This window comes from Myodes glareolus, chromosome 8 (genome assembly GCF_982192425.1).
Source record: "Myodes glareolus chromosome 8, mMyoGla1.1, whole genome shotgun sequence".
Taxonomy (NCBI): Eukaryota; Metazoa; Chordata; class Mammalia; order Rodentia; family Cricetidae; genus Myodes; species Myodes glareolus.
In genome coordinates this window covers 1,676,117-1,703,159 of record NC_142033.1, presented here as the reverse complement: position 1 = coordinate 1,703,159, position 27,043 = coordinate 1,676,117, and the positions used below count along the sequence as shown (strand labels likewise).

Genomic DNA, 27,043 nt, shown 5'->3' with positions numbered 1-27,043 from the left:
GATACAAAACAGACTGCAGTGAGGGGCTGGGAGGGAAGAAAGAGGTTAAGGAAGAAAGACAGAAATGTTATCTCTCAGAAGAACACTGCTGAGTGCAGCACAAATGAGAAGAAATGGAAACCACCACTCTGGAAAATTAATGAAACAACCAACTTTACACAATCCACGGATGTCCAAACACTGAGATAAAAGACAGACGGAGCCCAGACAACAAATAAGCAGGGAAGAAAAGAAATACAGAAATAGAGAAAGGTAAAAGCCCAGAGACAAAAGGTAGACAAGCTAATTTAAGAAAAGCTAGCAGCAAACAAGCCAAGCTAAGGCCAGACAGTCATAAGAAAGAATAAAATTCCATGTTTATTTGGGAGCTGGGTGGTGGGCCCCCAAAAGAACAAAGAGTAAAAAACAACCAACAAGAAGGATATAGTGGTGGGGGCGGGGGGTATAAAAGTGTGCTCTTGAAGGAGACACTGAGTCTCCCTGCTTCCTGGCTTCCAGGAGGCGCAGGCTTCCTACACAATCTCATTAGGATGTGAAAGCTGCCACTGGTCCAGGACACAGGTCCGATGAACTAACCATGACCCAAATAAATTCCTCCCTGAGAGCTGTGACCTCCACCTGCTGTTACAGGAGCCTGAAATTTGGATAATACATCCACTGATGTAGGCTTCCCCTCTGTATGCTATGAATATGTTTTACTGCCATTGGTTAATAAAGGATCTGCTTTTGGCCAATGGCTTAGCAGAGTAAAGCCAAGCGGGAAATCCAGAGACAGAGAGAGAGAGTAGTAGGAGCCAGGGAGCCATGTAGCCACTGCAGAAGACCAAGTCGAAACTTTACCAGTAGGTCACAACCTTACAGTAAAATATAAAATAATAGAAATGAGTTAATTTACAATATAAAAGCTAGCTAGACATATGCTTAAGCTATTGGCCAAACAGTATTGCAATTAATATAGTTTCTGTGTGATTATTTCAGGTCTGGGCAGCCAGGGACGAACAAGCGGTCTCTGCCTACACATCCACCATATTCCTAAGTAGGGGAATATAAAATTTTTCCTCTTGCACAACAAATAGAATTGGCCTACTCAAATATCATATCCTGAAATTACATAAAAGTTTGGCTGTGAATAATAACCCCTATAACCACCAGATGCTAAGACACTCTTTCCTCATCAATCAGTGAAAATACAGGTACTACAGGTTCTTACTGCCCCATCTGTTAAATGCTTGAGGACTACAGTCCCACAGCCCTTGGGCTGTGACCTGCTGCTGCCCACTCCTCTAGCCCCAGCCCTCCCACCTAGTCCGAAGGGAAGCACACCCTCACTAAGACACATCCAAGCCCAGCCTTGAGGGAGCCCACCCTGCTGCCCCAGCACGGGAACTCAGAGTGCTCCTGCAAGCAATCTTGTTCTGTTTTAATTACTGAGTGCTTGTCTGCATGGATGTGCACACTCCACGTGCATGCCAGATGTCCACAGAAACTAGAAGAAGGAGCTGAACTGGAAGCACAGGTGGCTGTGAGCTGCTGTGTGGGCACTGGGAAGCCAATCTGGATCCTCTATAAAGAGACAGCAGTGTTTCGCCCACTGAGCCAGCTCCCAAGCCCTGTCAGTACAGATTTACTGTAACCACACTGACTAAATGTGTCAGTTTTTAAAGCCTTTTCACTACAGTAAGCTTATTTGTTTCTTATTTAATGAGTACAGAATAAACCATGAGAAACTTTTATAAACAGTGGTAATGTTAATAACAACAGAAACGGACTCAATGCCACTGAACCACATTTATTTAAATGGTAAATTTGTATTTTGTATATGTTTTATCACAATTAAAAAATCACAAAATATATAAATAAAAGTAAACTTATATGCTAACTAAAAGAAACTAATTCCACTTATAGAAAATTCTGAAAAATTCAAAGTATTCAGACTCAGGTTGATGGGATGAACATGGAGAATGAACCGTAACACAGGACAAGATGGTGGAAATGGCCACTGTTATGTGGGGGTTACACAACCCTCTACATTTAAAACATATCATATTCACATTTAAATTTCACAAATTATGTAGGGGAAAAAATGAGAGACCTGAAATGGTCCAGCTCTGCTTAAATCATTTCTGAAATCAAACAAAAGTTCACTGAATATCAAAGATCACAGTTATCAAAACAGGACTAAACCCTAGTTCCATATGTGAGCCTAAGGCTCCTCACATCCCATGAAATGCTGATGTGGCAGTAGTAGAGGGTGGTGGTAGGAAATTGTATCAGAAAATCAGTATCTCCTCCTGGACTATGGATTCTAAACACTAACTGTGAGTGTTCAAACATTCGTAAAGGTGTATTTAAGGAGACTCTAACCAAATGTCCAGCAACACTGTTATCACTTCCCGTCCCTAGCGCATCTTCTCCTTACAATCTGCTTCTTTTGTCGAAACTGCTTTGGGTAAGATTATGATTCTCTCAGTTCATATTTCCTATACTTTTGTACATTAATAAGATAAATATCTGAATCTTAATTCTGAAGGCAGGGCTATCGATTTTGTGAAATAAACTTTTACCTTCTTATTCCAAACAGAAATTGTTTGTAATATTTAACATTAGAATTAATCTTGGTTTATCATCTAAAACACTGGCTCCATTTTAATAACCCACATATAAAGTTCTTGCACATACTATGCATACGGGCAGTCTGACATGAAGCACCGTGGACAGGCTCACACAACTCGTGAGTGGTCTCCTGACATACCGAACCATTTATGTTTACTATTTTCACCTTCGTTTCTGTCTCGACTAGAAAAAGGTACATTAATAACTTAACAAATAACTTATAAAACTTCAGCTATAGCTACAGGAATAACATTTTCTGTCTTGACACAAAATATTAGCTTTTACTAAGGCACATAATAAGATCTTTTAGAATTCTCAATAAAGCATACAAGCAAGGCCACATTAACAAGCCTAACATTCAGTCACTGATTTCTGTAAGAAATGCATGTGTCCACATAAAACCCACTGCAGCTCTCATTTTCTGGAAATGCAATTTCTACTATTTCTACAATCATTATAATATCTCAGATATTGTAATAATAATAACCTGGCCTTGGGCTCACTCAAGGCTATGCTATAAAGTTCACTTATTCTGTACACCCTCATCACTTTATCTCCGTGACCTACAGCTTCCTGCAATGTCAGAAAAGGAAAACTCTGAAGAAAGAATCTGCTTTCTCACTGGTAATGTTAGCTCCACAATGCAGGTCTATAGGAAAGTGAGTGTGGAGAGTCTCCTTACATTTAGTCTTCTGCTATAAACCTGCGTTCTGTTGACTTGGTTCCCTCTCACAGATTTCTGCATTAGCTGTCTTTTAGGTCCTGTGGCTTCACGGTATCAAAGCTGCAGCTGGTGCAAGTATGGTAACTCACTTTCCTTCCAAACAGACAACACTGCACTGACAAGCCATTTCACTGACAAGTGAAGAACTCTGTTTTCCTGTTCCATGCCTTGTGATTAAAGGCAGAACAAACTATTGCAGCTGTGGCCATTTCAATATTATTTTAACACATCCATTTTTCTTAACTGCCTTCACTGAAAAAAAAAATACATGTTTACAGCTTTTGTTGCACTTTTCACTTCTAGCCTTCTAACTTCTGAATACAGATGACGATGTTTCTAAACTTTGTTGGGTAAGAGTAAAGCCCATTCGTGCACCACTACCTTCAGCAGTAACTTTTATTTTTTAAGAATTACTCCCCGTCTTTGACAACTTTTCTCCTCTCCACGTAAATGTAAGCATGTACTTTAACTCATAATTCAGTGTTCTGATATAGGAAGTCTAAGCTAGACTATTTCACAAAATATAAACTGTTAACATTATGAAAGCTTCTAAATGTTGAGTAATAACCACTTTACAAGAGTCAAAAACTAGCTGACGTCAGGATTACCTCCTATAAAATAGATCCCTACAAATCTAAAAAGCAGCTGCACACTATTTTCTATGACTTAGAATATAGCATAAAAAAATATTATCTAACAAAACCACAGACAAAAAAGAAAAACCAGGAATCTTGGTGGCCACAGGAAGTCTTACTAGTTCCCGTAAAGCCGAGCTGGGGGAGGTGAGGAAGGCTGCCAAGTCCTTACCCAGTGGTGCCGGTGCCGGAGCTCCCTGATGGTGCTTTCAGCCTGCTCCAGCTTAGCGCTGGCCTCATCACTCTGCTGTCTGATGCTGGCCAACTCCCGTTTTATGAGGTAGTTTTCCTCAGCCTCCTGGGCTCTTGTCACTTGTCCCTTAGGACATAATTTTTTGTGTGTGTATAAAGCAATTTAGAATAGATTTAAGAAAGACTGTCTTTGTGAGGTTTAGTTATTTTTTGACATGACATGTTAAAAAAAAAAAAAGACACCTCAGAGAAGAGAATAGCCAAGGTAATTATTAGCTAGAAGCTTGTTATTTTGCTCTAGCAAATTTGAGGAAACAAAATGAAATTTTCAATTGACAGTCTTAAGAACAATTCTCTTAGTTGATAAAAAAAAATGCAATTCATGCAATATTATGGAGTTGTACATGCATGGGTAAAATGTTCAATGAACAGTGGTTAATGTCACAGAATCCACTGCTTACCATTTGAAATAAATACTTTAAAAATAAGGTTAGGTTAAAACGTGCAGAGAGGTAGGCATTCATTTAAAAATACATTTATCAAAACATTAAGTATACATTCATATGCCAGCCCAAAGAATTATTTTTTTGGGGAAATGCATGTAAAATTGCATGCATTAAGTATGAATTTCTAAGTTTAGGATTTTCTTTAGAGGTTAGTGAAAATACTAAAAATAAAAAAGATAAAATAAAAAAACTATACCTGTATCAATCTATCTGCCAAGGAAGCACTTTCCTACAAAAGGAAAAATTTAGATAGAAATATAAAAAGACGAGAAATCAAAGTGATAAAATTAGGAATAAGAAGAAACACCCACACCCAAATTCCATTTACTTTTCATTGATAATTAAAATGGATATTTAAACTATTTTTTAAATGTATTTTTATTTTTAAATCTTAAAAAATAGGGACAGCTTACAGATAATCATGTCTCTAAAAGAGATAAATCTTTCATTACTTAGGACAAAAAGTATTTTTTTTCTTGAAAATGTACCTTTAAATATTTATTTCTAGGCCTAGTCACATCATCAAACCACTTCCAGAGGGGAGGAATGGATTTGGCTCAGCAATACACCGCTCACAAACACAGCAGCCACTGGCGCAACAGCAGCATCCGAGAAATGAGGCAACAAAGGTAACAGGAATTCTTAAGTTCAACTTAAACTCTCAACAATAATCCAGGAAGTACACTTTTGGTTCAAGAATTCAACGAGATCTAAGTTCTTAAGAATTCTAAATGCTGTCAAAGAGAACGCGTACTCACCCTTCTAGACATAAAACAGACTACACCTTCCTAGATCTTCATTATTATTCTGAGGATTCGATGAAATAATGCTTTCTCTGTGAACATATCTAACTCTAATAATGACAATCATTTAAGCTGCATATTTTACTGCAAGCTGAGTATTTGGTGAAAGCAGGCATAATACAAAGTAAAAGGACTTGAGAAGTTCAACACATGTGTGGAATCCCCAGTCTCACAAGAGGAGCCATATCTGATGAGATGAGCATGGCAGTCAGTGCAATCAACGGAGTTGTAATGAGTATCCTGTCCTGCGCACGACTACACAATATAAAACCATGGGACATCGCAACTGTCATTCTTTCTTGGATATTAATCTATAAACTTTTAGAGAAGATTTTAAATATAATTGGTATCTTGAGGAGCAGATACACGCCAACTTACTCTCAACCTTTAGCTTTACAAAAACACCTTCTGAGTTCAACTGTTTTCATTTAAGAAAAATTGTTGGGCTGGTCGCTTTTATTTATTTTATTTTATTTTGAGACCATTTCATGTAGCATAAGCTGGCCTGAAACTTAACACTACGGCCAAATGACTTTGAACTTCTGACCCTCCCTCCTCCACCTCCCAAGGGCTGAGATTATGAACATGCATCACCATGCACAGTTTATATGGTGCTGGGATTGAACTCAGAACTTAAGAGCATGCTACATGCCTAGCCCAAGAAGACTCTTAAATTCAATTCATTCTTAAAAACACAACTACAAAACACATTCTATCAAAAGCATAATAAGAAAAATAGAAAATTTTCTTGCTTGCTAGTTATTTTACATGAAACAGAAAGGAAAAGCTATTGAGTAGATATAAGACAATTCTTACAACCAAAGAGTTATAAAACTATTTAGTGTTGAAAATGAACATAAAAGCAGATTTTATCATCACTTTGACTAAATATAAAGCTTTGGTGTGGAAGGCCTTAAAAGAGCCCTGTCATGTACAATGTATGGCTCAAAATCCAGGGAACACTTAAAGTTCATCTTTAAAACATCTGTCAGAATGTATTCCCACCTAAGTCATACTTTTAGAGAACCTATGAGAAAAAAGCAAATGGTATCAATATGTAATCCTATTATTAGCTTCTGCTAAGCCTCACCAAGGGTGTTCATTATCAGTAAGTAGAACAACAGTAAGCAAGGGAGCTGAGGTGAGCACCACACTTAGTAGCGTACATACCAAACTGTTTAGATTTGCTACATTTAAACGGTAAGCAAGGGAAGCTGAGGTGAGCACCACACTTAGGTAACGTACATACCAAACTGTTTAGATCTGCTAGATTTAAACGGTAAGCAAGGGAAGCTGAGGTGAGCACCACACTTAGGTAGCGTACATACCAAACTGTTTAGATTTGCTACATTTAAACGGTAAGCATTGAACAGAAACTTGCAATAGCCATTTTACTTACTTTTTCTAATGTTTCAATGCGTTGTTTTAAAAGCCTATTTTCTGTGCGTAGCCTCTGTGAGGAAAAAGAAAACAATGTCTGTTTGCAAGCATTCTCGAGAGGATTCCCAAGTCACAGTGTGGATAATGTGCCACCTTCTGTAAGAGCTGACAGGCTGGAGAGATGGCTCAGAGGTTAAGAGCACTGGCTGCTCTTCCAAAGGACCCAGGTTCAATTCCCAGAGCCTGCATGACAGCTCACAACTGTCTCTAACTCCAGTTTCAGGGGATCCAACACCTTCACACAGACATACATGCAGACCAAACACCAATGCACATACAAAATCAAGAGGAATAATGAGAAATGACTGTAAGGAACTGTTACATTATCATATGTTCAACTATCAAAGCTTAGCATAAGAATACATGGCAAAGGAAACAATCCCATTTGTCATGCCACCTGTGACGAAACTTTAAACATTAAATGCAATGCATAAAAAGTCTTTGTTTTCTCCATTTATAATGGCTTATACTCTGATTTTTTCAAAGATTAATTATCTTAATTTTATATGTACGAGTGCTTTGCCTGAATGTGTGTTATCTGTGCACCAAATGTGTGCAGTGCCCAAGGAGTCCAGAAGAGGGTGCTAGACCCTCTTGGAAAAGGAGTTACAGACAGCGGGTGCTGGAATTTAAGCCTGGTCCTCTGGAAGAGCAGTTAGTACACTTAATGGCTAAGCCATCTCTACAGCCTGCCTTATAATCTTATTCTAACATCCCTTGTCTCCTCCACAGCCTAACAATATAATTAGTATTCAAATATTAGTTGAACAAAAATTTTAATCCCTGCACTCAGGAGGCAGAGGCAGGCGTATCTCTGTGAGTTCGAGGCCAGCCTGATCTACAAAAGATAGTTCCAGAACAGGTTCCAAAGCTACAGAGAAACCCTGTCTCGAAAAAACAAAGCAAAACAAAAAACAAACAAAAACACAAATGAACCAAAAAAAACAAAAGAGAGAGAGAGAAGAAAGAAAGGAAAAGAAAAGAAGATTAAAAACTAGTTACTAGTATTTTCTTGCATAAAAGGTGAAAGCACATTTTTTCAAAAGTGTACATTTATGTAATTATTCAATGCTAGACTTCCCGATACTTACCAAGTTACTATTAAGCCTTAAATCTAAATAATTTCACTTTGACAACTAATCTCTTTATATATTTAATCAATATAACGTATTAATCACATAAACTATTCCTGAGTGATGTGTGTGTGGTGCATTTCCAAGTGGGCACACCCATGTGCACATGTAGGACACATGTTCTCCCATGCTCTGCCTCACTCCCTTGAGACAAGACCTTTCCCTGGACCTGAAGAGCAGCTGACAGTCAGCAAGACCCAGGCTCCTCCTGACTTTTCCCTCCACAGCACTGGGGTTGGGTGTAGATGCATACAGCCTTGTCTAATTTATTTTAGTATCTAATGAGATGATCATATTTTTTTTCTTTCAGCTTGTTTATATGGTGGATTACATTGACAGATTTTCCTATGTTGAACCATCCCTCCATCTCTGGGACCTGTGGATGATTGTTCTCATCTGTTCTTCGATTCAGTTTGCCAGCATCTTATTGAGTATTTTTTCATCAATGTTCATGAGGGAGACTGGTCTATAATTTTCTTTCTTAGTTACGTCTTTGCATGGTTTGGGTATCAGGATAACTGTAGTCTCGTAAAAAGAGTTTGGCAATGTCCCTTATGCTTCTATTAGATGCAGGGGGAAGGATGAAAGGGGAGGGGGAAGGGAGAGGACATGAGGGATCTGAAGGTTGGGTTGGGGGAAGAGTAGAGAGGGAGGGCAAGGAAAGAGATATCTTGATAGAGGGAGCCATTATGGGATTAGTGAGAAACCTGGCACCAGGGAAATTCCCAAGAATCCCAAGGATGACCCCAGATAAGAAACTAAGCAATAGTGGAGAGGGTGCCTGAACTGCCCTTCCCCTGCAGTCAGATGACTACCTTAATTGTTATCATAGAACCTTCATCCAGTAAATGATGCAGAGATCCACAGCTAAGAACTGGACCAAGCTCCAGGAGGCCAGTCGAAGAGAGAGGAGCGATAATATGAGCAAAGGGGTCAAGACCATGATGGGGAAACCCACAGAAACAGCTGACCTGAGCTAGTGGGAGCTCACTGGCTCTGGACTGACAGCTGGGGAACCTGCATAGGACTAAACGAGGCCCTCTGAATGTGGGTGACAGTTGTGTGGCTTGGACAGTTGGTGAGACACTGGCAGTGGAACCAGTGTTCATCCCTAGTGCATGAACTGACTTTCTAGAGCCATTCCCTATGGAAGGAGACTTTACTCAGTCTAGTCACAGTGGGGAGGGCCTTGGTCCTGCTTCAATGTGATGTGACAGACTTTTTGAACACCCATTTTGGGAGACCTTACCCTCTCTGAGGAGTGGATAGGGGGTTTGGTAGGGGGAAGGTGGAAGGAGGGGAAGGAGAGGAGGGGAGGGGAAAGACTGGTATTTAAAATTAAAAGATTGTTTTAAAAAATAGAAAGAAGGGAAGGGGGGAGAGCAAGGAAGGAAGGAAGGAGGGAGGGAGGGAGGGAAGGAGGGAGGAAGAGAGAGAAGGAGGGAGGGAAGAATCAGGGACTGCCCCCCAGCCCAAATAAAGAACTCTTTGGCTTGAACCAGAGGGATGGGCTCTGCAGTAAAGGCTCTTGTCAGCATGACTGATGACCTGAGTTTAATCCCTAGGGCAGGCATGGTAGAAAGACGACAACCAACTGCAAGTCCCCCTAGTGCACCAAGATGTGTGACACACACACACACACACACACACACACACACACACATGGTCATACACAAATAACACACACAAGTTGTCAGCAGGAGGAGGACTGTCGGTCTTTCCTGGGCCGCGTGGCAGACACCTACAGCCTTAACACTTGGGAGGTGGAGGCACTAGGGTCTGAGGCAGTCAAGGCCACAAGTCTTAGGCTTTTTTGAAACTTTGACATGTGTCTGAGTTTACTTAATTTTTCTACTGATACAGGTTAGCTCATTATACTAGATATGTATGATCTTATCTATATTATTACAGAAACTAGTATTTTCTAAATTAAAAGGGAATTTTTGGCTTACAGGAGGTACAAATAAAAATATCAGACTACATAAAATATATTTATTCGTCCTTCAAACTGCAAATCTACCTGCTTCCTGACAGTAATTCAAAGCACAATAAAGAAAATTCTGCACTGGCCAAGGGATCCTGCCATAGCACAACAGACAGATTAGTTCACCAATGATGTCTCCTACACAGTTGGCCTCAGGTTACTCCACTCTAGACTCCAGCACACAGCTACCTTCTCTGCAAGTTTTACAATTACGTTTAAGCAGAATGCAATTTTCATGGGTCTGTTTTCTCTTCAAGAGGAACAAGAAAAGAAAGATCTGTTTCTTCTCACATCATCCTACTCTGAACTACAGGAGGACGCCAGGAAATACAAATTTCACTCTAACATCTACTCTCAAATTCCTGACTTAATGATGTGCATCTGCAGCAATCTTAAACCCTGGAATGCTTACTTTAATTTCCACTTGCTCCTCCATCTCTTTCGTCTTTATCGTAGTATATTCTTTTTCAAGTCTAGAAAGAAAAGAGAAAGTTAAAGCTATGCTTTCATTCAAAAGCAATTAAATTATTTAATTTAAAAGGACATATTAACATAAAATACATTTCTTTACTTTTCCTTGAGGTATAATTTGAAATAATTTATATGAGAAAAAACAGCCCAGTAGTCAAATGGGCTGAGGAGTGGAGAAAGCATCCTGGCACACACTGCACACACACGACGTCACTGGCACACACTGCACACACACGACATCACTGGCACACACTGCACACACACGACGTCACTGGCACACACTGCACACACACGACATCACTGGCACACACTGCACACACACGACGTCACTGGTAAGCTGTGGAGAAAGCATCCTGGCACACACTGCACACACACGACGTCACTGGTGAGCTGTGGAGAAAGCATCCTGGCACACACTGCACACACACGACATCACTGGCACACACTGCACACACACGACGTCACTGGTAAGCTGTGGAAGTCATGCAGCAAGGAAAGCAGATGACTTTATTTTATCCCAATGGACATGAGATATCAGGGAATATGGCATCACGGTTTCCGTACTTTGTTTTATAATTTCTAAAAAGGAGAATAAATATGACAAAGTATTAACAATTGCTAAAGTTAGAGAGGAAATATGGATATTTATTGTAATAATCTATTTTTCGGTATATTTGAGTATTTTCCTGGTTGAAAAATAAAGTTAAAATATGGTGTGAAGCTAAGCTAATGACTACAAACTATTCATTCCTGAAGAATTAAACTTCATAAAAACTTTATTGGTTTTGCTTTGGTACTTTTAAGTCAAAACTCGGTACACTGACCTTAGGGCAAAGAGAATAAAACATATTTAAAAGGCCAGGCATGGTGGCACACCTGTGACCCCAGCACCCAAGAGGGACAAACGGGGCAGTGACCTGGAGATTAGTCTGGGCTACACAGTGAGACCATGTCACAAAGAACACAGAGAAAGGGCTGGTGAGATGGCTTTGCAGGCAGAGGCACTACCCAGGCAGATGACCTGTCTGTGAGTGCAGACATAAGAACACATAAATGTAATTTAAAAAACAAACAAATCGAGCTTAAAGATAAAATACAGAAGGAATAATTTATAGAGTGAGGACCTGGAGGAGACGGGAATATCTTGTACTCGGAATATTAAATTAACTAGTTTAATTAACTATATTAAGCAACACAAAGGAACAAAATATTTTATTTTGAAATAGGGAGGAGACCAGACAAGGTGGCCACACCTTTAATCCTATTACGTGGGAGGTTAAATAGGAATGTCCAAGTTCAAGGCCAGCCTGAGCTACAAAGTGAGATATTGTCTCAAAAGAACAACAAATGTCCTGTTATTACAAGCGCTGCTATAGTTTAGAAACATGTTATACCATAGAAGCACAACAAACGTCCTGCTATTACAAGCCCCACTATAGTTTAGAAACAACATGTTATACCGTAGAAGCCCCATTGACGTGAATTTTAACTATCACCTTAGGCTAAGGGCCACTGGAAGCTAGAAAAGAATTTCAATAGCTATAATTCTTAATACACTAACCTTATTTTTAAGAGAAAAAAATTAAGCCAGGAACTGCGATTGATCTTGAACTTGTTTGTTTACTGAAACCTGTGCCACACAAAGCTCCTCTAGGAAATAAGAATAAAAAGATGAAAATCTCAACCTCTCCTCAGTGCTGCACTCAAGCAGCTGGGACAGGGCCGAGAGGAATCCTACGTCAGGGGAACGACTAACTTTGTTTTTTAAGTAGGGAGGCTTGGTGTACAACCTGGTGGTAGAGTGTGTACTTAGCATGTACACTGGCCTAGAGCCAGGAGTGATAACAGTAAACATTAGAGATAGCAGCACACCTCTTACACACATATCCAACTACCTTCAGGAAGGAAGGCAGGGGTTTAAAAGCAGCGTGCAGTGGTCCTGTATGTCAGTACTGAAAGCAGGATGATAGTCTAACGTTACCCTTGCTGTACTGAAGCCAATACTACCAAATATGCTGAAATTTTACAGCCTAAGGAGGAAAATGTGGTGCTTGTCACAGGGAACTCCCTATGTCCGCTGACCTGCCAATGCTTCGATAAGCTCCAAAACTACACAAGATCATACAAAATACTTACTTTTTCATTTTTTTTGAGTTGTATTTGACTTGGTAAGCTAACTGGATCAATTTGTCCGGGCCACCGTCAAACTGATGTGGAACGACCTTCTGAAAATGCTAAGCAATAACAAATGAAAGCAGAATTATTACTATAAATGATTTATTAATGGCAAATCTGGAAACACACAAGAAATCATGAACTTACCTGCAACATTCCTTCCATGTCAAGCTGCATTAATTCTGTCTGATTCATTTGAAGAAGTGCTACTCCGACTCGAAACACTATTTCTAAACCCTGATGAAACAATTAAAATAAAGCCAATTTTGTTTATGCTTCCATCGATAAAAACTAATCATTCAAAATAATACCAAGGTAAGCATTTAAGGATCTAAACTAAGAACTGGCAAGCATTCTCTGCCAAGTATGGCCACTTGGGCTTTACACCTGCTCTTCCCCGTGCAGCCCACAGCAGACAGCACACGCACAAGTAGGCAGGGCCGTGTTCCAAGAAAACAAACGAGAGGACGGCTTTGGCATAGAAACTGCAGAGCTGAGTAAGTAATGAACTGTTGTTTGCCAACTTCAGTCCTAACTAAACTAGATAAGTCACATAAACTGATCCCTCCAAGAAGTAACCACGTTCCGACTGCAAAAGACAAAGATCGCTCACCACCATGTCACTGACAACTAAAGTACCACGGGAAAGCCTTCACTAAACTAAAGTTAGAGACAGTTGAACTACAGGAATCCTGTCTTACTACGTCAGAAACAGAAGCATCAACCATGTGGGAGAACTCACTTCTCATTTACTCTCCCTGTATCTTTAAGGTGATGAAGAGGATGAATTTGGAGAGAACAAAACCAAACTGTATAGATCTGAATCCTGGACACAGTCCAAGTCATGTAACACTACAGTCAGGCTGTGCACATTCCCTGTGAGCCTCAGCTCCCCATTTATCACCTAACAAATGGGGCGTGGCCACAACCTAACCAGGAAGGTTGTTATGAGGGCTGAAGGAGATTAACTCATGGAAGCATTGCCGTGGAGATACAAAGGCAGCTCTCTCCTTCCTCCTTGCATTGCCCTGCTCTAATTAACCCAATGACTCCTTTATTCTGTCTTTATTCCCAATCTGTTCATTAGCTTACCTCAGACATAAAGATATCAAATATCCTTGTTGCGATTGGTAATGGGAAAGTTGTAAGAAAGATAGTCAGAAACCAGGATGACGCATACATTGATGTGTGGAAACTCTGCGACTGAAAATGCACGAAGAGCTCTGGAAGATGCTCCTGGAAGAGAAAATAATTAGTTACAGTAAAACAAACTGAGGATCAAGCCAGATTATCTGTAGGCAAGCCTACAGCAAACACAAAGAAGAGCAAGAATAACAGAAAAATGCAAATACAGAAACTGAAACTTTGTCGTTAGCAGCAAAGGACAAAGCAACAACCGAGAGTTGGAACATCAGGGACATTTTAACATGTGATTCACTAATAAGAAAAACTACATCATAGCCAAATTAAACTTAAACCAAGTATCATCCATCCAACCACTGGTTGAGCAGAGAAGTAATAAAATGTTTCATCTTGTTGGTGAGTACAGCTGTTCAATATCTTCTATATTTTCACTAACTATAATATTTCTTAGAAATTTCTAAGTAAATGCCATGCTGAAACTTTTAAGTACCATATACCATCAGCCATCTGTCTTTGCCTCCTACAGAGTAGGAAAAATACAAGGATCTTCAACAATGTCTTAACTCCTAGCACACCAAGAGTTTAAGATTTGCATAAACAAACAAAATTACTATTTCAGAAAAAACAATTATCACATGATGTATTCTGGTTTTCTTAAAATGTAAAAACAATTTCATATCCCATTCTGAAAACTGTTCCTGGTGCCCAAATGATGGCCCAGACCCTAAAACTCTTTCCATCCAACTGGAATGTAAACCTATTACAGGATAGTAAATTAAGGTTATTTATTTTAAATGAAATTTAAAATTAAAGAAATAAAAATTAAATCCAGAAAAGTAAAAATTTCCAAAGATGTTTCCGCCAGGTGCGGAGGCACACACTTTTAATCCCAACACTCAGGAGGTAAAAGCAGGTAGATCTCTGTGAGTTTATGGCCAGTGTGGGCTACATAGCAGGTTCTAGGCCAGCCAAGGCTACACAGTGAGACCCTGTCTTTAAAAAACACTAATTGATTTGCACTTGACTGATTCCAGCCTTCCTTTTCTCTTCACCTTTACGCGTTGGCTTCTAGACAATCTCGACCTGAGGCTGGTCACATCAAATTATGGAAACATGCAAAAAAAAAAAAAATCACTGGGGGCCAAGATGCAAAGAGAAAGGAGGGGATGAACACGACAGTGTGGAGTCTCAACAGTAAGTGAGCTGGCTTCCCACACAAGCACTCAGACCACGTAACAGAACTGCACACGGTAGGAACAGAAGCACAGCACCTAAGTGTGGCCATTTGAGGACAACACTTAACGTTTCTGAGAGCCCCAGAGCATGACCAACAAGTCACCATGGGATTAAATCACTGACTGCATTTTCACTGATGCTATGCCTTTTTTTAAAAATGTGTTTAAGAATTTTGCTTGTATTTACTGTGTACTGTGTGCCTAGTGCCCACACAGATCAGAAGGCGGCACTAGACTCCCTAGAACAGGAATTACAAACAGTTGGAAGCCACCACGTGGGTGCTGGCAATCGATCCAGGTTCTCTACAAGGGCAGCGAAGGTGCTTTTAACCACTAACCCATCTCTGCAGCACTTGCTTCTATGATTCTGACACAGAATTTGCTAAGATGACATTGAGAAAGGGGTAAAAGGTAAAGTGAACGTTTACCTGTATCATGCACTCAAACTGGTACATACAAAGGCCCAGTTCTGCCATGCTTGGTTTAAAGAGTTCACGAAGTCTGTAGTCTTGCATTAATTTAACAAACACACAAAAAGCTTCTTCTTCTGGCATCTATTTTAAGAAGAAAAAAAAATAGTAACACAGTTCATCATTCCACAATATATAAGTAGGCAAAATCAAATTATAGACAAAGTACCACTCAGTAACAAAGTTTCTTTTACTTTCTTTAATGTGTATATGTTTGCCTGTACAAGAGCTCACAGAGGCCAGAGGTCATCCCTCAGTGCCATTCCTTGGGCTCCATACATCCTGTTGTCTTGAGACAAGATCTCTCGGGTCCTGGCTCATGGAGCAAGCCTTCCTAGCACTGTGATTGCACATGCATCACAACACTAGGCTTCTTTACGTGGACTCTGGACACTGAATTAAGCCCACAGTGCTTTCAGTGGTCAGAGAGTGGTATAAAGAGCAATGGATAAGAATCAGGAGGTTCCAGGCTCCCATTCTGAGAATCAGACAATGACTCTTGCAAACTCTGAGACTAACTGCCTCAACTTTTCTAATTCACTAACTTAATCAAATGTGTGTATGTGAATATATACATGTATGTGTATATGTGCATACACATCCCCACATGTCTACAGCCATGCCAACCTGAATAGGACCTATTTCATCTAACCAACAAGTATTCACTCATAGCTACATACTGTTCTCTTTCTAAATGTAAGAATAACAGCAAGGAGAAACATAAGCTTTACTCAAGAGGCGCTAAGATAAACAGGTTATGTACAGACTAAGCCATAGCTACGTCAGTAGTGATGAATGCTATGGAAATAAACTGGAATAAGAGTACGCTGGGGAGACAAACTGCTCTCTATGTGAGTCGGGAATGGGCCTTAATAAAGCAAATTTTAAGCAAACAAGGAAAGGAAATTAGAGACCATCTGAGAAAAAATAGTCCTGGAAGACAGAGAGTACGAAGGCCCTAGGTGGAACAAGATCCCTGTGGTGGTCTGAATGAGAATGGTTCCCATAGGCTCATAGATCTGAATGCTAGGTCCCAGTTAGTAGATCTGGAAAGGACTAGGAGATGTGGCCTTGTTGGGAAGAGGTGTGGCTTTGTTGGCAGAGGTGTGTCACAGATGGGGAGCTTTTAGGATTCAACAGCCCACACCACTTTCTCTCTCTCCCCATGCTCCTCCCTCCCCCTCACTTTCACTTGCTCCACCTCCCTCCCCACTCCTACCCCCACGTGTGGATCGGAAGTGAGCTCTCAGCTACTGCTCCAGAGCCATAGCTATCTGCCTGGCTGTTCCCACGCTCCTCACATGATGGTCATGGACTCACTCTCTGAAACTGCAAGCCTCATTTAAATGCTTTCTTCAATAAATTACCTTGGTCACGGTGTCTCCTGACAGCAACAGAAAAGTAACTAACACAGCCCTTAAGATGCTGGCATGCTTGGTCAGCAAGTCAAGTTATCCCCTTGTATAAAGTAAAACCTACACAAGAAGTACTTGTATAGTAGCAGATGCCAAGCAGAGAATATAAATTAATGAGATTAAACTTACATTGCTTTTAAAAGTTAATGAGTAAAGAGTAAAGGAGTTTAAAGAAAAAAACAATGAAACCAAACACACAGGCTCTGGAAGCCACATTGTAATTTTTTACTTTTACTTTAAGACAACTGGAAAGCTTTGGGGATTCTGCACAGAAAAGACACATGATGTAATTACCAAAAGAACTTCTATGCTTTAAAATTATCTGCAATTGGGTTTTAAAAGTAAAAATCACTAGGAAATATCCAATAAAAAAATAACTCAAAAGGCATTCAAAACTCAGGTAAAGCACCCACAAAGCTAGATAACTTTCTCAAAATAATACAGTTTTCTAATCTTCATTTATAGCCTGTGAATGAATTTCAAAAGAGGATGTCCCCCAAAGATCTCTCAGCACCTCTTACTGAGGACAGCTGTGAATGAGAAAATACATGTTCCCCAAGCTCAAAAAGCCATGGGCAGAAGGCAAACCTGCATGTCCTCCCTCTGTCCAGAGGCAGCCACAGCTCTGCTGTGCAGACCATTCCTAGTAATTCAAGTCCTAAAGCCGCACTGACCCGTCAATCCCTCTTCTGACTCGATTTCCAAACTCCCATTCTGATCCTCAAAGGCATTCTCCAGGATACTCATCTTTCAGAAGGCCCATCTGAAACACGCTTTTGTTCTCCACCTCACCACCTCACAGAGGATCTCACTGAACCTCAGGGACACTCCCACAGAAGGAACCTCTGCTCTGCTCCCTAAAACACACGCCAACCTCCACAAACATTAATGCAGCTTCCACAAACTTCTGGGTCACTGCTCTACCAACTTATTAGTCATCTGCCTTGAGATAAACTCTCTAGCTTTTGACTTCCTTTGCTCCACAGAGCATGGCGGGAAGTTACTATCTCACCCTCCACAGCCACTCCAAAGGCTAAAATCGGTTTTCTACTTCTTGTGTGGCCATTTCTCCAAGACTAAAATATTCTTTTGTGGAGGGGCAGGAGTCTCCTGAAACAAGAAACTCAGAAGACTCAAGGCCGATTACGTAACCTCCTGATGTTTTGATGGAGCAAAAGGAGACTCCGGTGGTGCAGCTACTTCACAGGAAACCCCAGCAATGCAGCTCTGCAAGCTGCAGCAACACCCATTCTGTAGGGAGGAAAACATCCTTCTCTAGAATCTAGAGTCTAGACACTCAGCAGAGATGAACACTGTTATTTCAAAGTTAATAAAAAAGAAAAAGGAACAGATTTGTGGTAAAAATCACTAGATTGATAATAATTATATTTGACTTTAATAATAAAAAGATATACTAGTGACAACTATTTATAGATCAGGACAATCAGGACTTTGGGGAAGCTCTAAATACTACTTTTATGCCATATAAATTATAGCCCAGATTTAGTAACATGGAAAAATGTCCTACAATCACCACTGGAGTTCTTACTACACACGGTAAGTAGTAGCCAGCTTGTTTATACTGTGCCCTGGAAGGAGGGATGGAGACCAGGAACAGAGCATGCTCAGTGCGCACGAGGCCCGGGGGGGGGGGGGGGGGGGGGGGGGGCTCCATTCCCAGGACCTGAGCAACAAACAGGGATGGAGAATGGAGTCCTGACACAGAACTTTTAAGTCAGATGGTAAGGAAGTAAAAACCAGGAGACTTTGGTTCCTACTCAGCTTTCATCTACTCAAGACAGACTGCATGCCTCAGGCTTGCCAAACACCACGCAGACTCCACCTACAGAAACTCGCAAAGCATCCAGACGAAGACAAGGCCATCTGAAATGGGAGTCTAAGCTCACAGGCTGAGTGCAGAACTGAGATACAAACCGTGGCATACACACTTCAAATCAAGCCATTTTCAGGACTAAATTCTGAGACTTACATAAAAAGTTAAAAAAAGAGACTTCCATCAAGGGTAAGGGATGAATGTATATGCCATTTCCCTTTCCAACTTTAATCTCCATACCCCAAAATTCTAGAAGCATCCTACCCAAACCCACTCCCAAATCAGTCAATGACAATGTCGTATCCCTGGGACAGTAAAGGTAGCTGAGTATCATAACTTTAGTACATCAAGATGTGAGTAATGAGCTGATGGGGAAAGCCTTGTTAACCAATACCCTTTAAGAGGTGGAACCTAGGTTAGGTGTGGCTTTCTGGGACCAAGAGAAAAGAATCTGTGCACCACCCAGGTGTGCTCTGCGTAGTTCCCCCCCCACCCCGTGGTCAAGCAGGGCCTGGATCTTCCATGCCTGTGGGTGAGTTTCTCCCTTGTAATAAATAAAATATATTTGTCTATCTTTTAGCTACCCTGGTTATTTCCATATCAAGGTAACAGCGACAACAAGCCTATAGCTAAATAATATATAACACTCCTAAGTATATTTCCAAACATGTATATAATGTAAATAAGATTTTGTAAGAAACTTTTATTCTTATTTTTGGTTGGGAAAAGATTATTCCCAATGAAATGTTGATAAGTAAAATTAAAAAAAAGGTAACAAGTTCTTGTAGACTATCTTGGTACAATTGTATATATTAAGAAATGAGCTAGGTAGTAGTGGCACACACCTTTAATCCCAGCACTTGGAAGGCAGAGGCAGGTGGACCTCTGGGAGTTCAAGGACAGCCTAGTCTACAGAGTTAGTTCCAGGACAGGCTCCAAAAGAACAAATAACAAAAACAAAACAAAAGAACAAAAACAAACAAAAAAAAAACCCAAAAGAACAAAGAAGCCGTGTCTCAAAAACCCAAAGAGAAAAGAGAGAGAGAGAGAGAGAGAGAGAGAGAGAGAGAGAGAGAGAGAAGAAAAAAGAAGTAAGTGGGGTTGGAAAGTCGAGCCCCAGCACCATGTCGGGCAGCTCAGAAGTGCCTGTAACTCCGCCTCCAGGAAATTCAGTGCCCACTTCCAGCCCAGGCACTACAGGCATGTGCACAACCCCCCCCACACACACACACATAATTAAAAATACAAATAAAATACTGAAAAACATAAGAAGAGGCAGCACTTAGGGGAGCTGGCAAGACGGCTCAGCAGGTAAAGGCACCTGTTGAGACCAACAGCCTGAGCTTCATTCCTGGAGTCCACATGGTGAGTAAGAACCAGCTCCTGCAAGTTGTGTCTGATCTATATACACTTGGCCACACACAGAGTGTATGTAAAAAGTATTTGTAATTATTTTTCTTTTATTCGAGACAGGGTTTCTCTGTGTGGCTTTGGAACCTATCCTGGAGCTAGCTCTTTGTAGACCAGGCTGTCCTCAAACTCTCAGAGATCTGCCTGCCTCTGCCTCCCGAGTGCTGGGATTAAAGGCGTGCACCACCACTGCCCAGCGATATTATTTTTTTCAAGTTTGGGAGCTGGGCCTGCAGCTCAGTGATATAGCATACAAAGCCTGGGTTCAGTTTCCAAAGAAGAAGGAAGTAGGAGGAAGAAAAAAGAACAGAGGGAGGAGGAGGAGTGCAGGAGCTGAAATCTCATCTGGTAGCAAGAGTATTACTGTACGTCATTTTACTTTCAAAGTGCAAAAGTAAATCACTATGTACACTATGTTTAGGGAGATGACACAAATCTGCTTAACTCAGGAAAACCGGAGACGGTTTTTTAATTCTCCAGTTGACTTTAAGAAATGCAGACACAGTTGCTGCTTGCAGGCATGAACTCACCTGCATAAGCAACAAGCCCACTATGAAAGCACTGCCTTGACAGTAGCCAACCTCACGATCCACCAAGGAGTAGGCCTAGAAAGTAAAACATGGTGTTCAAAACACTTCAACGTGCATATTCTATGTCTTCCTTCTCCAAAACCTAAAATTGGTGAGACAGTTAAATTAAAAGTCCATTTATTTGTTTAGAAAAGTTCTTGCTTACTTGTTACAGATGTTATTCTAAAAATATTTAAAAAGCAAATGGTTTATTACATAAAACTTCTCTGAACAATTTCTCACTTAGAAAGTGGCAGCTCCTAAGAGCAAAGGAAATGAAGCAATCATACTCAGGAAAGGACAGAGATGAACACAGTACAGTGACGGCAAACAACAAAATTCAAATAACTTAAGAAACTGGTATTTCACAGAGGAAAAGGGGAGAAAAACTATGAAAATGCAGTATTAAAAAGGCAACAGTAAATTTTTAAAGGACTGAGCACGCTTAACAAGTAAAGCCACTATCGCAGACCACGAGGTTGAGGCATATGAAGTATCTACTCCCACACTGAAAAGGCCGGTGAGAGAGGGTTAATTTTGTCAACTAATGATAACTAATGTGATGAATTTTTCAATTAGTTCTCCAAACTACCGACGATGAGGCATCAGAATTAAAGCAGAAAGTATACTAAAACTAAGTCTACTGACCAAGAACCTGATTCTTATGATGGGAGTTTACGCTTCATTATGGAAACGTGTAATTTCAACCTCCTTCAAACTCATTTCACTTCAAAACATAAATAACTATCACTTACCTTCATCACATTAAATAAAACCTCCTGTCCCAGGCTGTCTTTTTCCTTAAAAAAGTTGTGTTCTGGGTAAGTTCTAGCAATGTCTCTTCGGATCAATTTTTCACAAGGTGAAGTCATTTTCAGGAGTTCTGAATACTGGTCCTTAATTGACATACTCTGTGCATTACACAAAAGCTGCCACACTATTGCTCTGAAGTGGTGGGGTATCCCTTTACGAACAAGCTCCTGAAAATAAAAGGAAAGCAAAACGTAAATGTCTCATACCTTGCTACCCAACCGTTCTGGGGAGGAGTGTTGGAATGGAAAAATGAATCATGTTTATAATTTACAAAGCTTGTTTACTAATAAATATGAAATTCTTTAAAGAAGTCTAAGATGTGACCCTTGGGTACGTTCTGATCAGGAGGAGCTACAGAGCCTCGGATAAACTGTCATCTGACTGGGAATGTGGGGTCTTAAGGACCTGATAGTCCACAGAGCTACATATCAAAGGGCTGCCAGAGGACAAATGGCAAATACTGATAGAGAATGCCATGACTTCATTTCTGAATTAACAACATGGGAGTTTAACTGATTTCTAAAAATAATTTTTAATTGTGAATGTCTACATTTTCAGGATCCCTACAACAGCCCACAAGCACAGATGATAAACACATATAAAGCAAACCTGTACACAACACAGCTCAGAAATTCCTAGAATCCTTCTGTTTTACCTAATCCGCTAGTAATCCACACCTGCACTCTCCAGGGTAGAGGAGAACTCCAGCGAACAGTGCAAATACCTTCACTTGCTTCTCTTTCTTCTTCCGTGCATCATCCCATTCATTCACAATCCTTCCCCAAAGAATCCAGGAGTCTTCTTCCAGGTGGCTGAGGTTGCTGGAGGCAGAGGAACTTGATACAAGAGAAGAGCCACTGTTTCTTCTTGACCCATTCACAGATCTTAAAGACTTACTATCAGTCTCTATCAATCTAAAACAGAATTAAAATTGTTTATCATCTCACATGAAACTAGACGAAGTAGGGATTGCATTTAAAACTTCACTAAATAATTCGTCCTTAAAACACAAGTTTTAAAACATGTTTGGTTAGTTGGTTAGTTTTCTGAGACAGGGTTTCTCTCTGTAGCCCTGACTGTCCTGGAACTCACTTTGTAGACCAGGCTAGCCTCAAATTTAGAGTTCCTCCTGCCTCTGCCTCCTGAGTAGATTAAAAGCGTGCACCACCAAGCTGGCTTTCAGATACAGTTTTAACAATTTTTGTTTGGTTGAAATCAGTACTGTTGTATTTTTTTTTTACTATACACAGCAGTTTCAAACACTGAATTGGGAAGGTGTACTACAGCATTCTAATACTATCAGCCCCATTATAATTCATACTCATTTCCATTGAGTTCAATGGGAGGCTCCTGACACACACACAGCACTCTCCCGACTCCACATGTGTGCTGCAGGAACCCTCCCTCCAACACACACATATACACCAAATACTTTAAGATAAAAACCAAGAAGGGAGCCAGCACAGTCATGTTCAGCTACTCAGGAAGCTGAGGCAAGAAGTTCACTTAACCCCAAGAGATTTTAAGACCAGTCTGGACAACAGAAATGAAAAATCCTTATCTCAAAACAATTCAAGGACCAATGAAATGGCTCAAAAGGTAAAGGTTCTAACTGATGACCAGAGTTCAACCCCTGGGATTCACATGGTAGAAGTAGAGAATCAATTCCCACAAGTTTTCTTCTGATGTCCACATGTATGCCCCCTCCGAACAATCGATCGATAGATAGATGTAATTTTAAAATGTTTTAAATTCTGATTAGTAAATGGAGGTGGGAGGAGGTGACTCCAAGAGAGAAAGAACATATATTTGTAAAAGTTTCAACAGAATCTATGGATTTACTAATCCTTAAATCCTACCAAGTATACTGTATGACCAGACCAAATCCCTTCTTTTTTTCCTGTTTCACACAATGTGTGTGTGTGTGTGTGCTGACAAATATACATTGTAAAGATATGGCCAAACCAGGCCCCAATTCCTAGTCAATAACAACAGGATTACAACAAGCACCCACTCTCAGTACTCCCTTGGCCACAGGCCAGGTTAACTGATAGCTTTGACCATCACTGAGCTTGTCCTGTAAAGCTGGGGTTTTTCTCTTAAGATTCCTGTTGACTTTTGAGTTTGCAGCCCTGTCTTAGGCTCCTCTCTAAAGAAAGGTGATTAAGGGAATGAAAACCATCTATACCATAACTCATAACTCATTACAATAGTAAGTTCCTAATTTCAATTGCATATTCCTGGGTTATAAATGAAATCTAGGAAATGTTCTATAAAAATATAAATTATAAATGGTTCAGATAGGAAGAATCCTAAAATGTTTATTTGTTTATTTAATGTCACTTCAGTAAATTCTCAAGAACAATCATCTGTTTGGGGTATACAAATGTTCTCAGTACTATTTTAAGAAATATGAAAAGTGAGGCTGAAAAAGAAATATGAGTCAATTCCTATGCCTTCTGGGAGTCAGAGAGATTTATAACACATGCTACAGCCCTTATAGTATTTAACCCACTGCAAGTACATTAAGCCAAAAGAATGTCATAATCTCAGAGTTTTGAAAACCCTGTACATTCTAGATATGTCACAATGTATGACACCATATTATAAATTATAAAAACAATTTTATCCTTATTTGGAGAAAAATACCATATTTCCATAGCAACAATAATTTAAATAACTTTAAATTTTCCCAAATATTGTTATAAACGAAGCAGAAGGGAAGATAATGAAGTGGGCGATACGCACCTGAAGAAGATTCGTTGTCTGTAGTCAATGCAGAAATATAATTTAAACCACACCAACTACACATTAACACAGCTACAACTCTCAAGTCTCAACGTACAAAATGTCAACCAGCACGGAGCTAATGTGACTCCCACAAACCAGTATCAGAAGTATAAAATGGACATGAACCTCTATTTCCTGGGACCCCAACAAACAATGCAGCAGACACAGCTCCCCCTTTGTGTGGGACCACAACCAGCCTGCAGGATACCCGCTCACAACTACACCCCCAATTGCCTTCACAGGATTCCCTTGGATCTTTCCTGAAGCTGCTCTCAGCCTTTGCTCCTAGCCCATCTCTATTCCTCTCTGCCACCCACTGACCTAAGAAGCACTCCCTCAATACCAGGGAACCCACACTACCACACTCTCCTAAGATCCAAAGAAGGCAGCAGAAACCAAGGAATGGAACAACACTCACTCCAACAAAAACAAGACCAGATATCAACATCTACAGGCAACTCAACCACCCTAACCCCAGATGCCTAGACACAAACACAAACGGCCAAGACAATATGCCTCCAGCAGAGCCCAGTAACCCTACTCCAGCAGGGAATACTGCTGAAATACAAAACCAGGACTCAAAACAGCCAATTATGAACATTATTAAGGATCCCAAAGAGGATATGAGTGAATCCCTTAATGAAGTCTATGAAGACACAAGCAGTGGAAGGAAACGAATAAAACAGTTCAAGACCTGAAAGTGCAAACGGAAGCACAAAGAAAACTCAAGTGGAAAAACACCTGAATCTCCACGGAAATTCTAAAAGCCAGAGGGCCTGAGGGATGAATGTCCTACAAACTCTAAGAGATCACAGATGCCAGCCCATATGACTATATCTAGCAAAACAATCAATACAATATATGGAGAAAGAAAATTTTCATAATAAAACCAAATTTAGACAGTGTCTATCTATATTACTAATTCAGCTCTATGGAAGGTGTCACAAGAAAAGTTTCAACCTGAAGAGGTTACTCACACCCAAGAAAACACAAAGAATACATAATCCCAAACCAGAAAACCAAATGGAGAATGAAAACGCCACACTATCGCAACAAAATAAAAGGTATCTATAAACACTGCTCACTAAAAACTCTCAATATTAATAACTCAATTTCCCCCAATAAAAAGGCATTGACTAACAAATTAGAAAGCAGGATCCACCCTTCTGCATTCAAGAATCACACATTAATATCAAGGATAGATATTGCTTAGAGGAAAACGATAGAAAAACATACTTTAAGCAAATAGAACCAAGAAGTTAGCAAGTATAGCCATTTTAATATCTGACACAGTAAGCCTTCAAAACAAAACTAATCAGAAGAGATAGAAAAGGAAGGACACAACATTCTCAAGGAAAAATCCACGAAGAGGATACTGCAATTCTAAACATGCATGCACCAAACACAAGGGCATAAAAGAAACACTACTGTGGTGGCATTTTGTTCGTATTAATAAAGCTTGCTTGCCTGAAGATCAGAAAAGTAAAGGAGCCACACTGGCCAGCCCTACAGACCAGGCAGTGGAGACACATATCTTTAATCCCAGTAGCCAAAATGACACACACCTTTAATCTGAGTAGACACACTAATTTGCCACACAAACCAGGCAGTAGTGGTGCACACCCTTAATCCCCCCCCCCAAAAAAGTCTATCAACCAAAAACGTCCAGGGCCAGATGGTTTTAGTGCAGAATTCTACCAGACTTTCAAAGAGTAAACCCCAATATTCTTCAAATTATTACACACAAGAGAAACAGAAGGAGTACTGCCCAATTCTTTTTATGAGGCAAGTTACTCAGATACCTAAACCAGATAAAGACCAATAATAATTGTGAATAATCTTTTTGATATGTTCTTGGATTTAGTTTGCAAGATTTTATTGAGAATTCTTGCATTATGTTCATAAGGGTAATTCACAATTATCAAGTAGGCCTCATCCCAGAGATTCAGGGATGATTCAACACACGTAAATTGATAGATGAAATCTACCATAAACAGACTAAAAAGCAAAAACCACATGATCATCTCATTAGATGGAAAGGCCTTTGACAAAAACCCAACATTCCTTCATGGTAAAAGTACTGGAGAGAGTAGGGACATACCTCAACATGGCAAAGGCAATTCACAGTAAGCCCACAGTCATCATCAATTTAAATGGAGAGAAACTCAAAGTATTTCTACTAAAATCTGCAACAAGACAAGGCTGTCCACTTTCTCCATACTTCTTCAAGACAGTACTTGGAAGTCTTAGCTAGAGCAATTAGACAATTGAAGGAGATCAAGGAGACACAAATATGAAAAAGTCAAAGTATCTTTATTTGCAGATGATATGATTTTATACGCAAATGACCCTAAAAACTACCAGGAAACTTCTACAGTTGGTAAATACTTTCAGCGAAGAAACAAGATACAAAATGAACATACAAAAATCAGAAGCCTTCCCATACACAAATAACAGACTGAAAAAGAAATCAGGGAAACAGTACCCTTACAACAGCCTCAGAAAATAAATATATACACAAACTTGCAATAACTCTAAACACTCAAGCAAAACCCTTGCATAACAAAAATTTTGAGACACTAAATAAAGAAATCAAAGAAGATATTTAAGACAGTGGAGAGATTTCCCCCATTCATTGATCGGTAGGATTAATATGGTGAAAATGGTCAATCCTGAATAATAGAACAA

The 27,043-nt window shown here is 40.0% G+C and overlaps 1 protein-coding gene across 7 annotated transcripts in view; it reads right to left on the bottom strand.

Moving 5' to 3' along the window:
• Positions 1–27,043, bottom strand: part of Evi5 (ecotropic viral integration site 5) — a 141,893-nt gene that overhangs the window by 64,320 nt on the left and 50,530 nt on the right. For 5 of the 7 annotated variants that reach the window (XM_085691513.2, XM_048447069.3, XM_087908756.1 and 2 more), the window contains 11 exons: positions 22,290–22,479; positions 21,508–21,732; positions 20,714–20,788; positions 15,483–15,608; positions 13,769–13,912; positions 12,824–12,913; positions 12,638–12,735; positions 10,443–10,503; positions 6,873–6,926; positions 4,867–4,899; positions 4,145–4,291 (listed from right to left, as the gene is read on the bottom strand). In XM_085691513.2, coding sequence (XP_085547639.2) covers positions 4,145–4,291; positions 4,867–4,899; positions 6,873–6,926; positions 10,443–10,503; positions 12,638–12,735; positions 12,824–12,913; positions 13,769–13,912; positions 15,483–15,608; positions 20,714–20,788; positions 21,508–21,732; positions 22,290–22,479 — 1,243 coding nt within the window. The remainder of the gene's footprint in view (positions 1–4,144; positions 4,292–4,866; positions 4,900–6,872; positions 6,927–10,442; positions 10,504–12,637; positions 12,736–12,823; positions 12,914–13,768; positions 13,913–15,482; positions 15,609–20,713; positions 20,789–21,507; positions 21,733–22,289; positions 22,480–27,043) is intronic. The other 2 variants (XM_085691515.2, XM_085691516.2) reach the window with 2 other exon arrangements.